General features: G+C 34.3%; 1 protein-coding gene across 1 annotated transcript in view; it reads left to right on the forward strand.

Annotated features, from left to right (window-relative positions):
- Window positions 1–14482, forward strand: part of Smp_167340 (hypothetical protein) — a gene marked incomplete at both ends in the record, with an annotated part of 43621 nt that overhangs the window by 12951 nt on the left and 16188 nt on the right. Inside the window, 5 exons of the mRNA XM_018790879.1 lie at window positions 3772–3888; window positions 4667–4888; window positions 7669–7846; window positions 8813–9324; window positions 12644–13192. Coding sequence (XP_018645894.1) covers window positions 3772–3888; window positions 4667–4888; window positions 7669–7846; window positions 8813–9324; window positions 12644–13192 — 1578 coding nt within the window. The remainder of the gene's footprint in view (window positions 1–3771; window positions 3889–4666; window positions 4889–7668; window positions 7847–8812; window positions 9325–12643; window positions 13193–14482) is intronic.

The raw sequence follows: 14482 nt of genomic DNA on the forward strand, positions 1-14482 counted from the left end.
CTCGAGCCGAAGCCCTTAACCGATAGACCACTGAGCTGGCATCCAATGGTGTTAATGTCTAACTCCAACCAATCCACGAAGTTGAGCAACCATTCACCAATTGTCTTCAGTGAGTTCCTATCTCACAACAGACGTGGTTTTGAACTCCACTGGTCACTGCGCACTGGATGGATGCGCACTGCTGAGGAGTCCCATAATAGGACGAAACGGCCGTCCAGTGTTTCCAGGTTTTCCATGGTGGTCTAGCTTCAATTGACTCACGCTTTCAACTATTAGAATAATTGTTTACTTGATGAACTATAACATATATTAGACGAGATTTTCACTACTTATAAGTAATATAAATGAACCATGGAAGTTTTTTAAAAATTAAAATCATTTAATGTGTAAATTAGTAAAAAAAGTATCTAATATTTACTTGAATAGTTATTTCCTTAAAGAAATAATTTACATTCGATAGTTGTCATTTATGTGTCCGGGAGTTAGAATAAGCATTTTATTATTATAGGGTGGATTATGGAGTTTGCTGAATTCTCATGTGGTTATGCATCACGAAAGGAACGATTTTTAGACAACCGTACTGAGTACAACGAAACACTAGACAATTGTTTTGTTCTAGTAATGGGACTCTAGGGGAGAGCGTATTCACAACTCACCGAGAAGTTCATGTTCAATTTTGAGGACTCCTATATTGAGATGAAACAGCTGTTTATTCCTTCCTTCTGTTCAGTAGTTGTAGACTATAATTCAATTTTCAAGTGTACAGAAATATTCGATCTTATCAATTATAGGGTAAATCTACGAAACATGAAATATTTTATTGCAAAATATCATCATAAATAAAGAATTTTAGAATGTCAGTTCTCATTTGACAGATTCTGTCGGACTGATATAAGGGAGTTTGGATGGAGATCCCAATTTATCTGGTTGGATTTAACTGTCAGCTTTCTAAGTCACTTGCTAAAAAGTCTGGTTTTTTTTATAAAGATACTCACTTCGATATTGGTTGACATTTGTTTTGATTTTCGTATGTTCTTCAAATGTAGGAATGCTGTTGTTGATTTGTCAATCCTTGCCTTTATATCTGCATCAAATACTCCCTACTTACTTTTGATGATGATAATGTCCATGCACATGAATGTTTCCACCCCTTCCATTGTCTATCCATCAAGTGTGATTTTGTTGATTTATTCTGTGATATATTTGTGGATCTTGTTTTTCCTTTGTGTATGTTGAGGCCTGCTGTTCCACAGACTTCTAATTATACTGGGTATCTTCACTTGCATTTGTTGATGTGTATAGACTAGAAGAGTTAGATCATCTGCCAAGTGAAGATGGTCTAGTTACAACCAAGCTGTCTATTGTATTCCGTGTTTCCAGTGAGATGTGGAGATCTTCATAATCCATTAAACTACCAGAAGAAAGAGAAGAGGTGAGAGTAAGCAGCCTTATCTGTCACGGGTCCTCACTTTGAATGCATCTGTCAGATGTCCTCCATGCACCACTTCGCAGTATGACCTGTCGTATGAATTATGTATGATGTTGACGACTTTATCAGGTATTCCATAATGTCAAAGTTTCCATAATATTCTCCTATCCATATTGTCAAATTCTCTCCCATAGTCTAGGAGGTTGACATATATTAATGAGTTCCATTCAACTTATTGTTCAACGATGATCCGTGATGTCGTGATTTGGTCTATGCACGACTGATCCTTAAGGAATCCGATCTGTTGATCTTGAAGTTGGGCGTTTACTGAATCTTTCATCCGGCTGAACCACACTCTGTCAAAAACTCTTCTCGGTACCAACAGAAGTGTGATACCTCAGTAGTTCTCACATTTGCTCAGATCTCCCTTCTTTAATATCTTGATGAGTTGTCCTTCTTTCGAGTCTGTCTGTGGCACTTGTTCTTCTCCCCAAATCTTCTTGAATAGAATGTGGAGCATGTTTGTAGTTACTTCTACCTCTGTCTTCAATGCTTTGACTGGTATATTAACACGTCCTACTGCTTTCCCACTCTTGATTTGTCTGATGACTATCCTGATTTCTTCGGTTGTTGGTGGAGTGACATCAATAGGAGAGTTTTTGTGTGCTCATTCGATGTTTGGTTGGTTCAGTGTAGCTGACTTATTCAAGAATTCCTCGAATTGTTCTACCTATCTGTCTCTCTGTTCTAGAATTTCAGTGATTGTCTTGCCTTCTTTGCCTTTGACTGGTTTCTTTGGTTTACTATATTTCGCTGCTTGTTTCACCGTTGTGTCATACAGTTGTCTCATATTTCCTTCTGTTGAAGACTTTTCTGATGTCTTTGTTAAGTCTTCCACATATCTTGAATTGGTTGAGTTTGTTAGTACGAAGGAAAGTTGTATTGCACATTTGTTATGCTGTTTCTCCAGTTCAGTGTTTTTTTAGCTTCAGTTTCATCTTGTCCACAACCAGGTGGTGATCTGAAGCCATGTCAACTCTTCTACTGGTTCTCACATCTTCCATTGTCCTTCTGAATGCTTTAGTCATACAAATATGATCTCACTGGTTCTCCGTGGTGTGATCCGATGAGATTCATGTAGATTTGTGTGAGAATATTGTGCCGCCTATAATCAATTTGTTGAATGCACATAGATTTGCAAATCTGTCACCATTTTCGTTTCTCTCTCCCAGTCCATGTCGTCCGGTGGTGTCCATCCCGACTTTAGCGTTTAGATCTCCCATCAGGATGGTCAAGTCATTTCCTGGTCACTTTTCTATGATTGATTGAAGCCTCTCCTAGAACTGATCCTTATCGTTGTCGTTACAATCATTGGTGAATGCATATCACTGGACAATATTCATCGTGATTCCCTCCTTCTTCTTTGTTTTGAATAATGCTTTGAAGATCGTGGATCAATGAGATTCCCACCCAATAAGTGCATTTCATGCTTATTTTGACATCATCAGAGCGACTCCCTGAGTGTGTGGAGAATTTTCTCCTTCGTGACCGGAGAACATCAGCATCTCTCTCCTACCTAACCTTTGCTGTCTAGCTTGTGTCCAATGGGTTTTGCTGATTCAGAGTACTGTCAAGTTGTATTTCCTCATTTCCTCAGTTATTTGATTGGTCCTTTTGGTCTCGCACATCGCCCGAACATTCCATGTACTTATAATAATGTTTGCTGTGGTTGTTAGAAGGGGTATCTATCTCGTGACTTCCGAATAATGTTGGCTTTCATTATGAGGTGTCATAATTCATCCTTGAACTCGGAGGAAATAGTTTGGATGGTTTAATTTGTTGAATGTGGTATGATATGCACTTATTCTACTTCTCATTTTTTCAAGACCAATTTTATAGTTGCTAGTAGTGAAGTTAGGAACGCTATTTTATCCCATTTGAGACTCGGTAGTTAGATTTACCCGCATCGCAATATTGAAGTTCAAACTGAGATTCGAACCCAGGAACGTTTTTTAAACACTCTATCAGTAGTTATATTTGAGCTGCTGGGTTTGGAAAGCCATTGGCCTGTTCAACAGGGATGAACTTTATTTCACTTGTAATTTTTTTAATCACACTGTTATCTAGACAATCAGCTGAGCTTGCACTTATACCAATCAGTGACTGATCAATAATGGTCTTTAATATCAACAATGGGAAAATTGAAACCCTTAGAACACATGTAACATTTTTCACTTTGTTTTTATCCTTTGATCTGTAAAAGTTATAGTGGATTTGTATGTACAATATGTGACAGTAATTGTTGGTAAATTAACCATGACCTTTGTTTTGTTGTTGTTTAGGTGCTGATCCAGAAATTAAAAACAATTCTGGACTACATGTCTTTTATCATTATGGAGAACAAAGAGCATGGTTAGTAAAAAATTTACCTGGTCTTAACTGTGGTATATGGAATGCAAGTAAGTTGTTACTTTTTCAATCACCTATTTATTTAAAGTTACAAGTGACTATTATTAAGGGTTTATAATTTCCAGTTTTTGATGCTCAGGGCTGTAATTGATCAGTGTCTGCCATTAAAAATATACATCCTGAGTGGATTGTCTCGATATAGCCTCTAGTCAAAACTTTTCGCGTATTTGCTCTGCGGTTAATAATTAAATGCATGACGCATGTTTAGTTATATACAAGAATCATCATCCTGATCTTTCTGGATTTAAGTGTTGATGTTTACTCTGAGAATCAAACCCAGTACATTTTACTTTAAACTCCGAACGCATTATCTATTGAGCTACTGAATCCAGATAGTCACCACATTGTAAAGGATATAAGATATCAGTAAATATTTGTAATTTCCGATACTAGCCGCGTAACAAATATACAATTAACGTTTAAAAAATTGAGTATCAAAGTGTTATTTTTGTTATTACTGAATTATTTGGTGACTTTGTGGATTGAAATTATGGCAGTTTATGGTCCAGGAGGCATAGATTTTTTTAAGATTACTGACAAGTACTAACCAGCACCAAATTGCAAGCAAGGCAACACTTCCTACTAATGGCTTCCAACTACATATTTAATATTGAAGGTGCTAATTATTAAGATATCTTCTGAATAACTCTACTTTCCAGCGTCGCTGTTCAAACACATCTAGCTGACGATTCATGAATAGGAAGGAATACACTTCCTGAATATTTTGCAGTCGTATAAGTATCAACTTATTTATTCTCTCCTATTCAGTAAACCGAGAAGATATGATTAAAATGGATTATTATTTATCATGTTGGTGTCGAACAATAGCAAATCAACCAAATGGGAAAAGTTTATTCGAGTGTTCAATGTCCACTGGAAATTATGAATTAGTTAAACGTATAGACCAAGCACGTAATACCAATGAATTAATTGCAGCTGCAATGGCGTTAGATTTGAATTATATGGAAAATCTTTTATCAATTAAAATTGGTAAGTTAGTATAGTTTTTATCTGTTCGATAAATTCATTTATGACTCCATGATGGCATTCAATAGAATCGGTCAGTGTACAGTAATTTTACAAAAGTTTGTGAGTATAATTTCGAGTTCCATCTTCTGATTTTTCCATTGTTTTTACTGATTTAATTGAACTTGTCTTAAGTTTTGATTCATAGATGTTACTTTAATTATTCTCTTGTGAATGCTGCTCAAAAGACTGCCTTTAAGTAATATGTAGCGGGACGTCGCACGTAAGTTGTTACAGTTGATAGCCTGAGAGAAGAGTTCCAGAAGGTCAAAAGGGACGATGTATGCGGAATACGTTTGATATCAGAAGAGAATCTAGAAAAGATGGTCTAGAACCAACTTGGATTGAAGAACACACAAAAGGATCCATATGGATGACTGGAGACTACATGTACATATTACTTAAATACTCTACAATCTCTGTAGGTAAATATTCCTCCTGTTTAGTGGCTTGTTCTACATTTGGTGTTGCTTCCAGAGGACAAGATAAATGTGTCACGTCTACGGCCGTTTGAGGGTGGGTATATTAGGAGTTTCCAGACGCAATCCAAAAACGTTGCGGAGATGGGTGGAGTACTGAAGCAGCTGTGACGTCACCAATTGACTCAAGCCATATGAGGTGTAAGACAGTTATCCAGTCAATGAACGAGGATTGGGCAACATCATGGGTTGATTGAAGTTAGGCGTTAACACCCTTAGATACCGGTTCAGTGGTCCAAAGGTTAGGCTTTTGCGCGCGCGAATGGAGGCCTTTTATTCGATATGGGGCTGTGGGTGCTCACTGTCGAGTGGTCCTATATCAAGTTGAAAAAGTCATCCAGTGCTTCCAGGTTTTCAATAAAAATTTAGCTTAGATTAGTTCGTGATTTAAACTATGGAATATTTTCATCTTACTTTCATTTCAGAAAAGGAAAAATGTCAAGTGAATAAATGTGACAGAAGTTTCGACCCCCCTCGTCCATTGACTGCTGAATTGGCTATAGTATATGGGAATAAGGCAAATAAAGCAATAGAATTACTTAAAATGTATGGGGCAGTGGATGAATCAAGTTATTATGGTAAGCAGAAGTTAATTTTTGAAATACAGTGACAAAGCACAAGCTTGTATACTAGGATTTAGGGACCATTTTTGTGTGTATTTTTCATGTGTATGTCAACTAAATGAAGCAATAAAGTTACTCATATCGCTGTAGATCAAGAGTATTTTGAATCTGAAACCTAATGATTTACTAAATATTATAAAATAGTGCAGAAGTTTGACTGAACTGAAACATAATAAATAGTAATCACTGAAAGCTGAAGTGAACTGGAAAATTTGTATCATTTTAACCTAGGATTGGATTCCCGTACAATGTTATAGAAGAGTGATTTATTCCCTTTCATCTTGGAATTGACAGACACCATTAATCAAGGCTCTCATCTGAACTCCTGAGGAATCATTCCAGAAATTAGTCACTAAAAAACTTATGGTTAGCATTGTTGTCAGCCGTAGAAAACTTTTTTTCTTTCGAACAGTGAATTAGTACTCTTGATGAAATGAAACTGGAAACCAGCAATCACTGATTTTCAAGTGTTCTTTATATAGATACATACCATAATTAGTTGGCGCCAAAATATAGTGGATGCAAGAAATTAATTCTAACTTGAAGTGTGACGTTTACTCATTTTATTGTCTTCTCCTGCGAGATAACCTTTAAAATTTTGTTTTCTATGAACGGACATTGAGCATCAAAGGGAAATTAAATAATGCTAATGTGACAAGATATAAAAAAGGACTATCGGAAGGAAGACTTAGTGTCTCTTCATGTTACGTTCAATGTCAATTAAGAGACTAAACAAACTTGATTTTGGATAGACAATTCGTGGTTTAAAATGTAAACCGATACTAATATCACATTGACAATGATTTAGGTCTCAAATATTCTCCTAGTCTTGTAAATTTACCAGTTAAACGTGATTTTACGGGTTGAGAATGTTATCAGTGTAAAAGGATGGACTTCACTTTGGAAAATATTTAAAAACAAAATTTTAGATTACTATTTTGAAGGTGTTAATTTCTCCGCATACATGTGAACCTGAACTCCTCCTGAAACTCACATCTTTAATGCATAAATCTCGAGAATAACTCGAATGTTTTTGATAGTTACTCAAATATTTCATAATTTATCATTGTCCGTTGGAGATGGAAAAAGCTTCACGGTTTTCTTTTATCTTTGCTATTGGTAAAAAGAAATTTACTAGGAAATCAGTGTGTAATTCTGTTGGAGGATAATTGGTTTTATTCAATCTACTTTCTGAGTTATGTAACAATCTTTTCGCTCAATGTTTTCATTTAATTCTCTACAAAATTATCAGAACTGATTCAATTGAAATGATATTTTTGACTGAAATTTAATCACTCGCGGTTGGAATATGGATATCCTGTGCAGATTGCCTTGGTATAACCATGATGACACACGTTGATATAGAATACATGGTATGTAGCTAACAGTGAAATCAAGGGAGCGACTTTAGCCCTATTTGAAACTCTTCAGCTGGATGTACCTGCTTCTCAGAGTTGATGTTGGTGGAGTGGACATCAACTCTGGTAAGCAGGTACATCCATCTGTGTCCTGAAAGAACCTCCTAGATTCTACTGCTTGCCACATTCGATCTATTCTATAGCAATGAGAACTGTACAGTTAATTAAGAGTTTAATCAATGTCTATAAATAAATGAGTGTAATAAGTGTTTTATTTACATTAGAGTCAGTAGAACAAAGGAAAATGGCTTTCATAAATTCACCATTTTACTTACAAGTTAAAACTGCGAAAACAATCTCTGATTTAAACAAAGCATGGAAATTAATTGAGTATTCATCATTCCAGTCAAATCTAAGAAGGCATACAGATCAAGCAACTTATTTACACTACTTAGTTGAACGGTAGGTCTTGTAAAATCTTAAAAATTGACTTTATAAGTACTCAAAATGATGAAACCACAATTTACTTATACGGTTGTTTTTTATGTTTACGTGTCTACAAATGTCAGATATAATGAAGTAGTTTATATATAAATATCCTCAGTAGTCTTGATTACAATCAGTTGGGAATCATTAACTTCAGTCAGCTGTCAACTTTTCACGATCATCTTCATTTGTTACCGTTGATGCTTGTGTCACTGTTAGTACAAATCAACCATTGTTCAATGTTCCTAGTTTTTCAGTGGCACTTCTAGCTAAAGTTCTTTATTATAGTAAACTATCCGCAACTAACTAGTTAATGTCATAACTCTCCTTTCAAAATTCAATGAAACCATATTCTGCAGTTTACATTACGGATTGACCTTTGTCAGACAACCACTGAGAACCAGAAAGTATTGGACGTCTACCTTGTCCTGATATGAGGCACTTCCTCAATATTCATCCACGACCCCCACTAAGAATTGAATTCAGGAGCTTCAAGCATTAGGAAGAGCATTTAACGCTTGGTCCATTGAGTAAGTGTCCAGTAGTTTACATCTTTAACTTTAGTAATTATCATAATTTGCTTATCAGTAATTAACTTCAAGAGGTGATCCTTGAGGTTCGTAAGTAGTAGAGTACAACCATATTATACTTGAATTAAACATCGCAAATGATAATAGATTATAATTTCACAATATTAAGAGTTGACTAAAGTTAGATATACAAACTATCAGATGTAAACTCAGTTGTCTAGAGGTTGAGCTGACGTCGCGAAAAACGGAGGTAATAGATTCAATGCCTAATCGGGTTGTGGATGAACTGTCTCATGCTAGAATCAAATATCTATCCAGTACTTTCTGAATAACAATGATTATCTAGCTGTAGTCAATCTGATATTACCTATGATATTCATCTTGTCTCATTTCTGTAAATTATTTTCTTCAGTTATAAAAGTTTAAAACATCAACCTCATTTACAACGTGGTTTAATTCGTCTTATGGCAAAACTAGTCATATCTGGTGTCGATCTACAAGCACGTGATAAATTTGGTAATACTGCATTACTTTGTGCCGCAAAATTGAATGCTATTACAGATAAAAATACTAACTCAATAAAAGCTAACGAATCAATGCCTAATCAGATAGACAAAGAATTTGAAAGAGAAGATAAAGTTGAAGATGGGGCAGTGTTGGACACAGTTGTGGAAATTGTTGAGGAAACTATTGAAACTGTTGATAGAAATGTATCACTATTTAATCCAACTATCACTGATGATGTAGAACATTTGGTCACGGATAAAGATCGTAATGAAATGAGTTCAAGTAAAAAGATACCGTTGTCTATGTCTGTTTCAAATCAGTCATATAAGTCAGTAAAAAACGAATTAGTTCATTCATGTATGATGAATGTACCGGATTTTAGCGATCAACGTCTGATTTCTATTTTAATTCAGTTAGGTAAATTAAAACGTCTTATTTTTATTAGTTTAGAATGTATATATTTTATTGAAATATTGAATATAAAATATTGAACGAAATGGTTTCAGTTGGTCATATCAAGCAACATTCTTGATAACTGTAGGACCCACATTTCACATAAGCTATTTATATCATTATTATTTGAGTGAAGAGTGCGTTACTGCTTAATAGAACAAAATAAATTAAAAATGATTTGTCTTTCAGAGATTATTGACTAACCATTTCGTTCTAAAGGTTTAAACCACAGGAAAATGGAGTAATTCAAAAGAAGCCTTCTCATGGTAATAGATGAATAACGCCGATTCATAAGTTACTTTTTATTATATTATCCCAGAACGTATGTTTAAAAAAAGAGTTTCTAAATATTGTAAAAATCTATAAATGCGTTTGATGAATTAGATCAAAGTTATCCTGAAAACGGATGTTTGCTAGCTGTTGTGGAATTATTGTTGACTGATAGATGCAATGCATATAAAGTCATCAACGTCAAATAGGTATAATCTTTTCACTTCTTCAGTTCCCCAATGTAATTCTTTGAATAATGTTGAAAAGGCTTGATTAGATACTTTTCAGTATATGTAATTCTACACAGTTTATTTTTAAGACAAAAACGTCATGTTTCTTGCAATGATGAGCCACTTAAGTTATGAAAAATTTCAATTTAAACTTTATAGTTTCCGAATAATGTTTAGAAAAGGACTTACAACTCTGTTTGCGAACTTTTAAACTTAAAAATCTATGAGAATAAGTATTTACCAGACAAATTACATTCATAAATTTAAATAAAGCATGAACAGCGGTTGTAGTGATAAACGGTGGAATGGCTTTCCAACTAGAGATCTTTCGTAGTTTACTGAATAAAGGCCATTGGAATTCACGTACAGACCACTCTATGTCCTTTAGATAAATATATCTTTCCAACCGGTCAATCGTATTGCGTCTAGTACCAAGATCTAGAGAGAAGAATATGTTGTCATGTTTGTATTTAGTTGTATATCTGATATTTAGTTATGGTATATCGAGGAGTTTCAATACATGAGAAGGATATTTATAATCACTACAAACAACGAATATATAATTTTCAGTATAGGGTTGTGGAGATTGTTGAATTTCATTCAAATTACGGGCCGATCTTAGTTAAACCTCCGTTGGTAACTTGATAGTACTGGACGGCCATTTCGTTCTAATATGGGACTCCTCAGAAGTCCTCATCCGCAGTTCCACACGCGAAAATCAGGAACTTTGGCCTCATGAGCAAACGTTTAGCCTCCGGACCACTGAACCTGAATCCAATTGTGTTGATGTCTAACCTCAGTCGATCCACGACATTGAGAGACCATCCATCATTGTCTTCAGTGAGAGGCTACCTTGGATCCGACACGGATTAGCTCTACCGGTCGCTGGTTCTCATCAAAACTCTGGAGGATTCCAATACCAAGGCGAAATGGCTGTCCCATTCTTACAAGCTTTCAACGGTAGTTTTACTTAGATTGGCTCATGATTTTAATGAATATATCATTCACATACCTAATGTACAACGTTGTGTGACTGACTACTGCACTCATAACTGTTTGTTCTATGGTTGGTATGCAGATTTCCGCTAGTTTTGAGTCCATTTTGATGTCAGTTCAATCATCATTATTTTTGCATTATCAAATCGTGAGTTTATTCAATTAGTGTACTGAAGCAACTTAATATATTCACCAAAATTAATGTTTAATTGGTGCATTTCATATTCATGTGAATGATTAACTGTGTAGCGGTTAGAGTAAAAATACCATAATTCCAAGCAAGTAGGTAGAGTGATTCCTGACGTGCGCAATAGTTTGATGTTAGTTTGTCGTACTGAACAGAAAATAAGAACTAAATCAATCTATACAACACATTAATTTTGATAGTTGTCCAATAAAGGGCCATGGTTGTCAAGTGTTGATCCGTGAAATAATATGATAGACTTAATGTTCAGATTTATATACTTTCAGTGCGTAAATTGGGTTGATTCAGTTACATAGCCAACCGACATCTGTAATACTGCATGAAAATTGTCATTAGATACCTTAAACAAATAGTTGGTTCATATCACAGTGTTAGTTCTGATTATTGAAATGTCCGCCCAAGGATAAATATTCAGTGCAAAACTCCATTTAAACAATTTAGATTTCTCATTTATTGAATGTTTGAGTACATATTGAGAATAATTTACTTTTAATGTTACCAGTCATTGATTTTTTCTACAGGACAAAACTTTTTATTCTTTTTAATACTAATTATCTTTACGAAGGCTGAAAAGTGAACCAGCTGTTACTAGATAGTTCAATCAAGCTTTCATCCATTTATTCACGTTATATCATTGAATTACATGATAAGATCGTTAAAATCCTCCACTATAGTTTTCTGTAGCCTCAAACTTTACACATATAGTTCATGGGGCATCTACTAAACGTAAATATTCATGTTACCACAGATAAACTCATATGATTTTTGAAGCTAAACATATTTGGATATAAGTAAATTTTCAGGTAGTTTAACGTTCAACTTAATGGTGAAGTTAAGCATGACTAATAACATGTATCTGAAGAAGACAAGAATTATCAACACGATACCATCTTTTGAGAGGTGCAAATAACAGATTGTTATTTTTAATAGTTGAGATCATGAGTCAATTGAATCTAGACAATCATGGAAAACCTGGAAGCACTGGACGGCCGTTTCGTCCTATTGTGGGACTCCTCAGCAGTGCGCATCCACGATCCCACCACGCGAGATTCGAACCCAGGACCTATCACTCTCGAGTGCGAGCTCTCAACCTCTAGACCACTAGTGCTTCCAGGTTTTCACGATCGTCTAGCTTCAATTGACTCATGATTTCAACTATTAAAATTACTATAATATTAACAAAAACCCCTTCTGAGATTGCTATTTGATAAATTCCTAAAGTGATGTAGATAAAAACAGAGTTGGAATGTTTGTGAACAAACATACATGTATGTACCTATGATCCTTTTTTATGAATAAGTAAATTTTAATAGTAAGTTATAAGATTATGAGTATTATTGGGGTAATTCTTGATAATTTGCTGCTGCTGTATTCAAAGCTATCTTACAATCATTAGTTTCATACACTATAACATATTTAAATATCAGGAAGACTTAAGTGACTATTCACACCTAGGGTGGTAGTGGATAGTTACTCCTGATTAGTCCCGTACAAGGTTGAAGTGGATGCTTCCAGTGCTCCCTGATTCTCACAAAATATTCTGTTTAAAATTACTCACTTATGTGAACTATTTTCAAATTAGATAATCTCTATAAAACCTTTAATCCTCATGATGATAATGATGATAATAATAGTAATTTTATTCCAATCATTTTCTCTAAAAACATTATCCCAGGTTCAGATTGTTCTATTCCATGTAAAAATGGTTATTCTGTATATCATGAAAATTATATTCCCAAAGGTGCATATAAAATTAAACGAAATATTCAATCAAGTTTATTAAAAACTAGTATAAAACGTTCTAAAGGATTGATAGATCATCCAGGAATTTGGCCAATTGTTGATAGATTAATCTATAGTGTACAACATCATAAATCTATAGATACTATTAACTATTTCTGTACAGAATTAGAGAATACAATTAAAGATAATTTGATTTGGTTAAAAGCTAAACGATCAGGGTTAACTGTTATAGAATGGATTAACTCATTATGGACTCATGATCGATGCAATCAATGGATAGAAGAAATACGTGAAAAATTAACAAATCTATTACAGTATTATGTTAGTTTGACGGATTTTGTAATTTATTCTATGGCTGGTGATATTCAGAAATTGAAACAATGTTTAGGTAGGTGTGTTTCATATTCATTCATTTAAGGTTAACATATATATTTTGGAAGTATTACATTCTTTGGGCTGAATGATTACATTTTAAAGCTTTCATTACCAATCTAGACAATGACATCAGCATATACTTCGAAAAGAAATATACCCTGAGAATTCCTTCACAAGCGAGTAACAGCTGGTCCCGTTGTCTTGCAATTTGATTGGTTATAGGCTCGTTTTAAAAAAAATTAGAGAAGAGTGAAATCGAAGGTGTGAACAATTTCGTACCACAACTAAACAAATTCCAGGTCATTAGAACAAGCTGTCGATCGATTGTGTAGAGGTTCTGATAACTTATTTCTTTTTTGTTGTGTTGATGGTGCTAACTAAAAAGAAAAGTGAGGGAACATAACACAACACCTTATCTTATCATATATTACTATATTTAGTAGCTAAATTAACTATATGGGGTTGTATATCGTTGTACAGATTAAGTAAATGAAATCATCTATGTGAAAATTTTCCTACCTGAATTATTTTTAATTCTTCATAGACGCAATGGATTCCTTTCGCCATACTTATTCACGATCATAATGTTGGTAAATTCTAAGGATATGATATATTTTACATTGACTAATGTAATCCATCACGTCAGTGAAGAAAATGAAAATATGGTACAGTGAAAAGAATTTCTTGTTGATGATCTCATTCACTTGAACTGCACAATTGTATTTAAAGTTTTGAATACTTCAGTATATGATAAAGCAGATAAAGTTGAACCATTTAACCAACTAATGAAGAATCATTAAAAATATTCAGTTACAAAATATAAGTTTGAAAATAAGTTGAATTGTTTATACTCTGAAGGAGAGACTTACACGTCAGAAATTTAATTTTCTACTCATTGAGATATTAAGAATGTACCAGTTTTATTATGTATTGAGTAATAGCCTTACTGCTGATAAAAAGTAATAATTTGTAGGATATGTACGTGTATGTATGCACAGATGCTGTAACCTTTGGTTAATGTCAAACATAATTGACCGACTTTGGTTTGACAATGCTGAAACGAAAATGTACATTAAAGTACTTTCAACACGATTTTTTCTTGAAATTTGAAAAATCCATTTCAAAGCTTGACAGTAATTATTAACAAAGGATAATATTTGATATCTCGGGTGAATCCTAATAGATCACCTTCTGTTAGAAAGTCGGGGAGATCACACGCTGTTTTAGGAGTGCTTAGTAAGTGAGAAATGCAAGGGGTTACTGTAAGTGATAGGATTATTCATCTGTTCAAGATTTACATAGC

This window comes from Schistosoma mansoni (genome assembly GCF_000237925.1).
Source record: "Schistosoma mansoni, WGS project CABG00000000 data, supercontig 0013, strain Puerto Rico, whole genome shotgun sequence".
NCBI lineage: Eukaryota > Metazoa > Platyhelminthes > Trematoda > Strigeidida > Schistosomatidae > Schistosoma > Schistosoma mansoni.